Source organism: Antechinus flavipes, chromosome 2, assembly GCF_016432865.1.
Source record: "Antechinus flavipes isolate AdamAnt ecotype Samford, QLD, Australia chromosome 2, AdamAnt_v2, whole genome shotgun sequence".
Taxonomy (NCBI): domain Eukaryota; kingdom Metazoa; phylum Chordata; class Mammalia; order Dasyuromorphia; family Dasyuridae; genus Antechinus; species Antechinus flavipes.
Window position 1 is genome coordinate 577201867 of NC_067399.1, and position 11642 is coordinate 577213508.

Genomic DNA, 11642 nt, shown 5'->3' on the forward strand with positions numbered 1-11642 from the left:
ATATACCATAGTTGCAAGTTAAGTCATGTCTGTAATCATTCCACAACCAAATCATTTTTCTAGCCCTACCTTGTACACGATACCACTGCTGTTCATCCTGAGGGTGCAGAAACAGATTTCAGTTGCCATTGGCACACAACCCAAAAAAGAAACATGGTGACACTTGAGTGGGGACTGAAGTGGATCAAGGATAGTAAGACACATGAAATATTATCTGCCTTAGGTTTACTGCTAACAAATAGATAGGAAGAGGCAATGAGAAGCAGCCTGGAGTAGTAGAGAGTGTGAAATGTTTATTTTTAGTTTCTTCCATTGATTGCTTTCCAGTTTCCCCAAAAGATTTTGTTCAATAGTGAATCCTTTGCTGGTATCACTGAGTTATAGAACTCTATATAATCTCCTTCTTCATTTGCTTCTGCCTTTGTGTTAATTGCTCCCACTGATTAAGAAATAAGGAGGCAGAGCCACAGAGGGGACCCCCATGGAAACAGGGTGTCCTTATTCATATTTCTTAATCTTTTTTAATGATTATGGTTTTATGTATAGTTTGAGATCTGGTATGACAAAATCTTTTCTTTCTTCCCAATTTTTTCTTTTCATTATTTAACATTCTTTGATCTGTTCTAATAAACTTTTATTTTTTAGCTTTATAAAGTGATCCTTTGATAGTTTCATTGGTATAGCACTGAATAATTTATTGACTATAGTCATTTTTATTATATTGCCTCAGTATATCCATGAATAAAGACTTTAAATCCCTTTGCCCATTTATTTACATAAATTTTTTTTTCCCTCATGGCTATAGTTTGCAATTCTAGCAATATAAAGAATAGTAATGACACTCTTGCTTTATCTCTAATTTTATAGGGAAAACTTCTAGTTTATTCCCATTAGTTAATGCTGACTCACATTTTAGATATACTAGTTATTTTAAGAAAATCTTTCTTTTTCCTTGTTCCCTTATCATTTGCCATTTTTAAAAGTGTTCTTAAAATTTATACTCAAGAGTTCTGTAGGTAGGTTTCTGAAGGATGGGAAAATTAATTTTATTTTCATTAACCTTTAGCCTTTTTAATTCTATATATTTTGTTATAAGCATTTAAAAATATTATTTTGAAAAAAGGTTCATAGGATTCACTGCTGTCAAAGAAGAACACAAAAACAAAGGTTAATAAATCCCCATTTTTCAATTCTCAAGCTACATGTATGTGTTTCCTACCTCCCCAGCTAAGGCAAGAAACAGACTATGTCTTTGTTTAGTCTCCCAATAGTATCTTAGAGTTTTGCATAGAGCCAAGTATTTTCCCAAAGTCTCTGAGGATAGGAACTGTGTCTTAGTCATCTTTAATTCCAACAGCATTGCAACACATATCACAACTATAAAATCCAACTAAAAATTACTAATAAACATTTAATGTATATAAGGCATTGGGGACAAAAAGACAGTAAGATCGTATCCTCAAAGTTCCATCCCTTACTTTGTTGGGAATGGAAATCAAATATGTAAATATAAGCCAATACAAAGTATTTAAAAATTATTCAAGGAGAGTGTACCAATAACTGGGAGAAGGGAATGGGAGGGAAATCAGGAAAGGCCTCATAGAGGAAGGAGTGAGTACCTGAGCTATTTTGAAGAAAGCTAGGAATGATGCAACACAAGGAAAAAATGCAATAAAGACATAGGGTACCATTTGTACAAGGACATGGCAGTCAGACCCAGGGTCATGTACAGGTCATAACTAGCAGATTAGTTTTACCAAAACAGAACAAAAAGAAATAATAGGGAATAAAGGTGGGAATCAAATTATGGAGGGCTTTAAGTGACGCTTATTTCCCACTTGAGATCTTTGAGTAAGACCAGGAGTTAGTCATGTTTTAGGAGTATCAGTTTGGTAGCCATGTGGAAGATGAGTTGGAAAGATGAGCTGCATGAAGACCAATTAGGAGGCAAGTGCAACAGTTCATAATCAAAGTGACGAGGGACTAATGGCTGTATGAGTGGAGAGGGAATAGAAGTGCAAGATGTTTTTGTCATGGTAGAATCAATAACTGTTTTTACCTTATCTTTGTACCTCTAAGCAAACTGTGGTGTCTGGCACAGAGTATTTAATAAATGCCTGCTGACTGACTGATTTCAAATGGTAGGACAGGGGCATTAGAAGATCATGGATAATTCCAAAGTTGGGAACCAAATAGTCAACTTATACCTAGAGCATATACAATCTGCATACTACTGAAAATCAAGTGAAGGCAGATGACTTGCTCTTGTTGTTTTAGGCTACAGAAATAATTCAACTCCCCCTCCCTATGATCTTCCCACTATAGCAGAATTATGTACAGGGCAAGCTGCACATAAATATCAGTAAGGCAGTATACAAATACTATCAAGATTTACTTTTATTGAATTTATCATATTCAGGGCTGGCTTTACATATATGTAAGTAGAACAGGCATTTCCTTATATGATATGATTTGTGGACCACAGGGAAGGTCCAGTTACCACCTACCTCCCCAATCTTTTGCCAACCTCAGTGTCTAAAATTCCAAAGATTTTAATTCCCAAGAGTTTTTTCTCTCCCTTAATGTAAATACTTCTTGAAATTGCCTCATTACTCTTTACTAGTCATTTTCAACCTAAGGCAAATTACTTCTTGTTTTAGCATACTAGCTAACAGAGAAGAGTTTTTTTGATGGAATAAAATAAATAAGTTCCTAGGAGTAGAAAGGAGAAGGATACTTGGGGAAGGCATTCTTCTTTACTATGAGAAGGCTGTGAAGGTGGAAATGTCAAGAAGGTAGATAATAATCACCTAAAAGAAAGGCTTAATTATCACTGCAATGCTTTGACTCATACTAAGGTTGATGACACTCTTTAATAATACTTCTACTTCAATAAAGTAGCTCCTATTCTACAAAATATTGAAGACAATCTTGTAAAAAAATCAAAATGTTACTCTTATTAGATCAAAGGATTGAGAACTAGAAGAGACCTCAGAGAAATCATCTAATCCAACCTCTTCACTTCACAAATAATGATTTCTGAGGTTAAGAAAAGTTAAGTGAACTGTCCAAGTTCCATCCATGACAACCAGTGTTGGAACTTAAGTGCTCTGAGTTCAAAAATGGAGTAATTTTTCTACTATACTGAACTTCCTCTTTTCAGGCAGGCAATTAACACAGGGCAATAAGAGCAAATAACCCAGAACTTAAAAGTGAAGTTAAACAATTATCATTTCTTCTCTTGAACAAAAACGTAATTATAATAGCCATCATAATGCAGTTATAAAAATAGAGGAAAGATTTTTTTTTTAATTCACACAATTACTGTGTTTATACAAGATACAGCAGGTTTCATATTTGGTAAAGAATGATGTAAAACAAGTCTAAGTTATTATATCTCTAAGAACCAAAATATGCTGATGTTTTACAAAATGATTGGAAAGAAAGGCCTGAAACTAAGTTTTAAAATTATGCAGTGCACTTGAATTTCAATCTTGTTTTTAAGTGAATGGGAAGAATATCTCTCTCCTACCCGCCACCCACCAGCAAAGTTATACTACAATATAATGCAAAAAATCAGATGTACACCCACTTAATCCAAAAATAAAATTTCTTTGCTTATTTTACATCTTTATTCTTGTCTTCCTTTTGTTACTAGTATAGAACTAGACCTTTATAATAGGCATTCACATAGTACAGTTATTATTTCAAAATCATCTAAGTCAAGTGAAAGGTAAATGTGTTTCAGCTGCTGTTAAATGTAATATTTTTGCAAGTCAAGTAGAACTATCTTTTGATGAATTACTTCATTAAAGTCTGCAAAATTCCAGAAATAATCACATCCATGTTTATAGATATTCCTTTAACTTTGAGAGAAAGCAAACTTTTTTCCTATTCCTAATTATACCTATGTTAGAAACTTATGGTTACAGGCAGCTTTACAGAGAAAATAAGTAAAATTCAATGCACTAATAAACTACGAAATAAAGATGAATTTGAGGTAGAAGTTGAACAATGTAGTCCATAACTTCTTTACAGGATTTATCATTCCCAGTTATTATCACTTCTTTTTAGTTTAGTTGTACACAATAGCCTCAAGTTGCCTAATATTATCTATACAACATCTTATAGAAAAAACATGACTAAACAGAGGAAACAGGCAAGCTTTTGACATGTTAGAAGAGAATGTAACTGGTTTTACTTCTTGGCTGCTAACATTAACAGTATCCAAAAGGAGGCCGTTGATTATAACCATATTGTCCATACTGATGATGATAGTAAGGTTCTTGTCTATGCTGCTGATAATTGTTACCCCAGGGTCTTCCATGCCACTGATTAGATCGATTGTCACTTGGCCAACCTCGTCTGCCATCCCTTCCCCGAAAGTGTCTGTTATCTTGCAACCTATAACAAAAAAGGATCCATGGTTTAGCATTCTTTTATAAAAGCACAAAAAAACCATAATGTCTTAGATTCAACTATGTCCTCAGCATAATTCCCTTTTAATTATACCAGAACACTTTTTTTTCCTTTATTACAGAATGTTGAAACACTATGGCTAATCATAAAATTACTCCAAAGTTTAAATTATATTTCAAAACACCAATCAACTGTACACAGAATTATTAACAAGACATGTTTTAATTTCATCTCACACTATAATGAAAACTATTTTTATAATGCTTTAACATTTGCCAAAAATTTTATGCATAATCGTGTTAAAAAAGAGAGGGAGTACTTTACTACTTGCTTATGCTAAAATGTTAACTGTAATTTATTTTTATTTTATCACTGGGGGCAGCTAGATGGCATAGTCAATACAGCGCTGAAATCAAGAAGATGTGAGTTCAAATCTGGCATTAGACACTTAATACTTACTAGCTATGTGATTCTAGGCAAGTCACTTAACCCCGATTATCTCCCTCCAAAACAAATGAATAAAATCAGGTATTTTATCAATTGTCTCCCCTCCCCACAAAAATAAAAACAAAAAAATTGCCCTCTTTTGAGAAAAACCCAAATTATTATTTTATTTAAACCTGAAGTATTTTGGGGAAACAAAAATTTTTTTAATTCCATTTGTTAAGAGAAGATATTGTTTAACCCATAGAAAATAAATACTATAAGTTAAATGTATTTGAAAAAAAAATAAAAACAAATAAAAACATGTATATGTGAAGGTCCTAGGGACAAGTCAATTTAACTTCAGTGTTTTCTTTATTCACAGTGACTAACAATGAATTGATTCTGCTTCTTTTTTTAAAAGATACTTTTGGGGCAGCTAGGTGGCCCAGTGGATAGGGCACTAGTCCTAAAGTCAGGAGAATCTGAGTTAAAATCTGGCCTCAAGACACTTAACATGTTCTAGCTGTGTGACCTGAGCAAGTCACTTAACCCCAATTGCCTAAGTCAAAAAAAAAAAAAAAAAAAAGATACTTTCTGAAGGATTGAAGTTATTGATTAAAATATGCATTCTAGGATTAGGTATATTTTATTTGGTCAAATGTATATGTTATTTTAATACATAATTTGAAAAGAGGACAATTTTGCTATTGTGTTAAATTACATTTTAAAAACACAATGTAATAAGAGTTTACAGTTTCACCTGTAATCCTTTTTTTTTTCCTATTTTCTATACAATGACATTTTTAAAAAATTAGTTAAAAAAGAAAATCATACCGATTGCCTCTGTTCCTCTGATTACCACTAGATCTACTATTCCACTCTTCAACAATTGGAGGGGAATCTACAGGACGTTTCAGGTATTCTTGATACTCTCTATCATCTTCTGTGAATCGATTGGCAAACATCTCTTCAAAATTTGGAACAGCATCAGGTGTGTCAGTCATTCTGAGAATCTTTTGCAAAACAAAAATATTAGTTAGGCAACATTACTTTATCTAGAGACAGCAAAGTAGTACAGTGGATAGGAAGGCAAGGCCTGAGTTCAAATCCTTCGCATTCATTTACCAGCTTTGGTACCCAGAGAAAGTCACTTAAGCTCTGTTTATCTGTTTCCTCATTTGTTAAAAATAAGGCTAATGATCACATCACCTACAAGTGATCATTTGTCATGAAAATGAAATAACTTAATGTCCAAAACTGCTTTGTAAACCTTAAAGCACTATATGAATGCTAGCTAGTATTATTTGCAGAAAGCACTATATGAATGCCAGTTAGTATATCTATAGTAATAGGTACAGTATTCTTCTTTTCTAAAATATGATCGTTCTCTGGTAGCAGATTTCTTGGGGGGGGGGGGGTAGGAAGGGCTTCTGGAGGCAGCCTTAGTTTCAGTTCCAAGTAATAATCGCCTCAAATGCAGTCAGCTGTTAAAAGTTCAGTCCTTTATTGTCTCTTCCAAAAATAGCCCAGTTAGCTTTCCTTAATTCCAAGAGCTCTTACCACTAGCCTTTTGTCTCTTCCAGCTTCAGCTTCAGCCTCCAGCTCCCTCTGAACTCTGGCTCTCAAACTCCCCAACTGAATCCTGACTGAGGCTCCAAGAGCTTCTTATATGTGATTTCCTAAAGGTGTGAACCCAAAGAGAGTGGGATTATGGGTTCTTGACTTGTGAATCTGGATCACTGTGTGAACTCTTAAAGGTGTCAACTCTGAATTAGAAAACTGCTAAGCTTGATGCTAAAATTAGACAACTGACTTATCACTTTGTAAGAATCCTAACAGATAGGAGTATTTTTCTTTCAATTAGTGAATAACCAGGTTGCAAGTAGGGTTTTTATATAGTCTTGCTCTCAATGGCTCATTATGCCACAGAGGAGAGCTTCGAATCTCAAAAGCAATGACAGCGTAATGGCATGCATATCTAACAAAGTGGAAAGCATTCAAGAAAGAGCTTGGTGACAGACTGTTACCTAAAGACCAACCAAATAAGTTAAGACAGGGTTTGTCTCTAGAAATTTTTTTTCTGACCATGGTCTCCCCCCCTCCCCAAACAAAATACATTGTACAGCATATTAAGGTACAGAGGGATAAGATTTCCTTTGCTCGAAGGAAAACGAACACAGAAGTGGAATCACTTGATTCTTGAAAATGGAAATTTTTGTAGATATTTTAAAAACCTGTAAAAGGACTTTTATATCAAATATATTTAAGTTCAACACAACTACATATCAGATCTTGTATTTTTAATTAACCTTTTTTCCTCTTCTTTGTTTTACACATACTCAGTACAGATCCTGGCACAGAATAGCTTATTAATAAAGGAACATGTGGTCTCTCCCTTCCAGATATTTCCTGAAGATGAACTGGGAACCCAACCAAACTAAGTTGCTCAAAGCAATCTGTAATATTCTCTTTAAAATGTAATGTTCTGTGTTGAGGTTTTCTTGGGGTCTCTGGAGGCAGCCTTTGTTAGAGTTCAGTAATGACCACACAAGTACCCAGGGGTTAAAGTCTAAATCCTTTATTGTCTCTTTCCAAGTCTTGTCTCCTTATCTGGGCCCCTCCTAGCTTTCTTAGAAGCCTAAGCTTGTCTCCTTGGTTCTGTGGGCTTGAGCTCCTGCCTCCTTCTCTGGCTTCTGAATCTCCCCGAATCCAAAGGTTTGTGCTTCAGCCTCCAGCCACAACAAAGGTGGACGATGGAATGAATCTGTCTCTGCCTCAGAGAGCTTCTAGAGCTTTTGTCTCTTTTGGCCCTGAAGAGGGGCCATATGATGCTCTATATGCTCTACACTGAGTATACACCAATCATTATATCACTAAGAAACCATTATTTGTTGTAGGATTAAATCAATACTAAAGTAGATTTAACCATTGTCTCCTCAATTCCACTTAGTACCTTGTTTCAAGTTCTGGCCCCTTAACATCTCCTTGCAGGATCAGATCAATCTGCTAAATTAAATAATTATTGTCTCTGTCAATTCCACTGACTTAGTACCTTGTTAGTCCTTTGTTTCAAGTTCAGAGTTCTGGCCCATAACAGCAATCCTCTCACCCTTCCTCAAAAAAGAACCTATATTTTTTCATCTATAGAATTAATACTTGTTGATCCATTGCTTGTGACAAATACAAATTGACTCTTATTGACGGGGATGTAAATTGTGTATTCTGGTTAGCAAAAGTAAGACCAGCTATAAAAAGAAAATTTAAATTGTTTTAAAATGCCATTTACAATGCCTCCCTCACTTCACAGCAGAGGTGGTAGTGGAGGTAGGGTTACTAGGAAGTATGATCTGTTTTGGAATATGGCATATACTGTGTCCCTTTCTTTTTTAGTCATTGTTCTAAAGGAAGGCTTTATTTGGAAATGAATGTGCTAAAGAAACAAAACACTTTAATTTAAAAAAAATTAGAACCTAATAACTCCAGCAGGGGAAGATTAAAAAAAAAAAAAGAATGCCATTTATAGATTGTTTTCATCATACTTTCAAGTTAAATAATTAGAATTTATAAATGTAAAAACTGCACTCAAGAGCTTATATGCTTTTAAGGTCAATGTAACAGTCCTACTGGATAAATGTGCATCAGTATTGTCCATCAAGCTTTTGCCATCACTGTTAGATTGCTATTTCCTATAATATAATTTGCCTGTTGAGGATAGTTCCTTGAGTATGCCGTCTCTCTCAGACTAGAATGATAAACTATATATAGAATAATGCCTACTAGCCACCAGAGATTTGTCATTCTTGTGGCAGTACAATGTGCCCCACAAAGTATCCAAGTCTGAGTATCAAATTTTTTGTTTTTTTCCAACTAATTCATCCGTCTCAAAACTCAAACTTTAAACAGGTCTTAGTACAAAGTTGGTTATTTAAGGGAGGAAATAAACAGTAGAAAACATAGACTTGGTATATCAATCAAAGACTACTGTATCAGCTATCTTTATATAGACAGGACCAACAAATATTTATTAAATATGTTTATAGGGTACAATGCTAAATGTTATACAAAATATAATGTAGGGTCCTTGTCCTCAAGGCACAAGTTATTTTTTATTCTTTACAGTTCTAAGCTTAAAATAAAACCTCTAGGGCTATCATAACATACCAAAAAGGAAAAAAAAAAAACTTGTGAATTTTGTGAATTGTGAAGGAAACAGTTCTGGATTGAGATACCTAAATTTTCACTAAAATTATTTTCTTTTATACCAACATAGCAAATTCATGACCACATTATAAATCAAACACAAAACTCTTAATTCAAGTACAAAATTACTTGTTACTACCAAACCATATAAAGATAACTTCAAAAATAGGCATTTTGGAAAGAAACCCAAGTCACTTAACATTCTTTTCTGCTCAGAATTCTTAAAACTACTAAAAGTTGCTTATGTTAAAATTTCAAATCTAAAGATGACTGACACTGAAATTACAATGAAATCACATCTGGCAATAGCCTCACTCTTGAAGGTAAACCTGATTTAGCTTTTTAAGGACAAATGAAGTTTTAAAAAGTTTTATCATTATTTTATTTTATATTAATATCAATATTAATTAACATTAACATATTATATATATTTATTTTATTATTCTTTATTCTCTCTGCCTATCTTGGGGGGACTGGCCAAGGACAGAAGAGATTATGAGGGAATGTTGTATTTGATGTCTTTCTTTCATACTGCCACTTCTAATGATACTGGGATTTACCCAGTTTCATCCATAGGCTTAAAGTTTATTCCCTCATCCAACAAGTGGGACAGTATCCCTTTATCAGTACCATCAATTCAAGAAAATAATTACTGAGTAAATGATATGTATGAGATATGATGAAGAATAGAAAGGATTAGGTCCCTGCCCTCAAGATGCTTACATTCTAACATGAAGTCTGGTCTGCCATCGAAGTACATCGTAGACACCTTTTTAATCTTTCCTGCTTAAGCAAAGATAATCTTCACCATTATCACACCATACCCTTCACTCATACTCTAAGACTCCATGTCCACTTTTGTCTGTTCCAACATAGTACCTTGGTACTTAATAAGCTTGTATAAATCCTGGAATTCATTTGTATCTTCCATGTTATTTTCTATTTCTGGTAATGAAGGTTCTTCAAGTACACTACTAAAATATATGATTTCTATTATTATTGTAATATTTTAATATTTTTATTACTATTATAATATTGAAGGCTCAAAACATTTTCACAGATTGATTCATTTGGTCATTCAAAAGGATGGCAGCATATATCTTAACATTAAAATGGAGACTCCTGTCTAAGATAAATATCAATAATTATTGCCATCTAACAGTACTGAGACAGAAATAAGTGACCTTACCAAATTCATAGAGAAATATAAAAAATAAAATTCAAGTTTCCTGGTATTTTCAATCATTGCTCTATCATATATACCCACCTTCTAAACACAAAGATTCTCCATGAAGGCTTTGCTTATAGATTTTAAAGTTTGCAGGAATCTCAATCTGATGCCAGAACCACTTAAATATTTTACTCCAATTATTTAAATCCTCTATCTCCAAATTAATTTAAATTTAAATGATTAAAAACATCAAACCCTAACTCAGTGGCCTACAAAAACGGCCTTTCAATTGACCTAATTTTATCCATCATCCAAAATTCTACAATAACCACTCGTTATTAAGGACGTATTCAGCATTTCAACTTCTCTAGGAAAATTAGTATAGATCCTCTTTTACCATTAGCAGTATCGGTTCATCTGCTCTACATTTACTCGATATGTTTGAGGTACTGTACTGGGTAGGTCTGTGGGGCTTACTTAAGATGAATAACTCACATTTCCTGTACAAATGACTTCAAAAACAAAAACAGTTTTACCTACCTCAGTGGCTTAGGGCCGTTATACAATTTAGATGCCTTTTTTTTGGTGAAGAAATAGAAGTCCTTGATAAAAGACATGAAACAATAAATATTAGGAACGGCAGTCAATTGTAGCGTGGGGATCGGTATCAGCTTACACATTTCATTAAAGCCTTGGTTCTCTCTAGAGAACCAGGAATTCAGACTATGTTGGTGCAGTGTAAAGAACACTGGCCTTCTGGGGAGTCACGGCCCCCAGTATGCTCTAACAGTTTTTCAGGTTTTTTTTTTTTTTTTTTTTTTTTTTGCTGGAATGCAAAGGGACGATGAGGGGCGCCCGATCCTCGAGCTCGACCTCAAACCAGCCAGGAGCGGAGCACCTCTGCAGGTAACTCAGATCGGCCCGCCCACGCTGCCCAGATCGGCCCCAGAGTCCGGGGCAACCCGCGAGCCACGCAGGACTGGACCCCCTCCCCCCACTCCCACGCTCGCGCGCATCACCACCTCACCGCTTCGGTTCTCAGGCCACCAACCTCGGGAGCCACTTCCGGTGCTCGTCTGGGCAACAAGACGACTTCCGGTTGAGCTCTGCGCTGAACGCGTTTCCGCTTCCGCTCACCGTAAGAGGTGGTGTTTGGGACCCGGATGTTGGGTCTGTCAATCCGTCAATCTCCCATTGTGTGAAGTTTATTATGTCCCCCGAGATGGGACAAAATAAAGAACCTGATCAGTGATGCTGATAGCGTTAGGCAGTAATGTCTTTTTCTTTTCTTTTTTTTTAATGTAGGGGAAAGATTATTAAATAAGTTAGAGTGTAAACTTCCTGAGGGCAGGACTTTTTTAATCCTCGCCGGAGAGTCGAACTCTGACCCCGTCTATTGGACTTTTTGTTTTCCAGCATTGATCCT

General features: G+C 35.0%; 1 protein-coding gene across 5 annotated transcripts; it reads right to left on the reverse strand.

Moving 5' to 3' along the window:
• Positions 1 to 2379: 2379 nt before the first annotated feature.
• RAMAC (RNA guanine-7 methyltransferase activating subunit) lies at positions 2380 to 11322 on the reverse strand. Of its 5 annotated transcripts, XM_051981203.1 has the most exons (5): positions 11244 to 11320; positions 10757 to 10818; positions 6406 to 6524; positions 5680 to 5858; positions 2380 to 4404 (listed from the first exon to the last, which is right to left on the reverse strand). In XM_051981203.1, the coding sequence occupies exons 4-5, from the start codon at positions 5847 to 5849 to the stop codon at positions 4218 to 4220; spliced, it is 357 nt and encodes a 118-aa protein (XP_051837163.1). In that variant the 5' UTR covers positions 5850 to 5858; positions 6406 to 6524; positions 10757 to 10818; positions 11244 to 11320; the 3' UTR covers positions 2380 to 4217. The 5 variants fall into 5 exon arrangements, with proteins under 5 accessions (XP_051837163.1, XP_051837161.1, XP_051837162.1 ...); XM_051981201.1 differs by lacking the exon at positions 6406 to 6524; XM_051981202.1 differs by lacking the exon at positions 11244 to 11320 and having other exon boundaries at positions 10757 to 11223.
• Between the last annotated feature and the right edge of the window lie 320 nt (positions 11323 to 11642).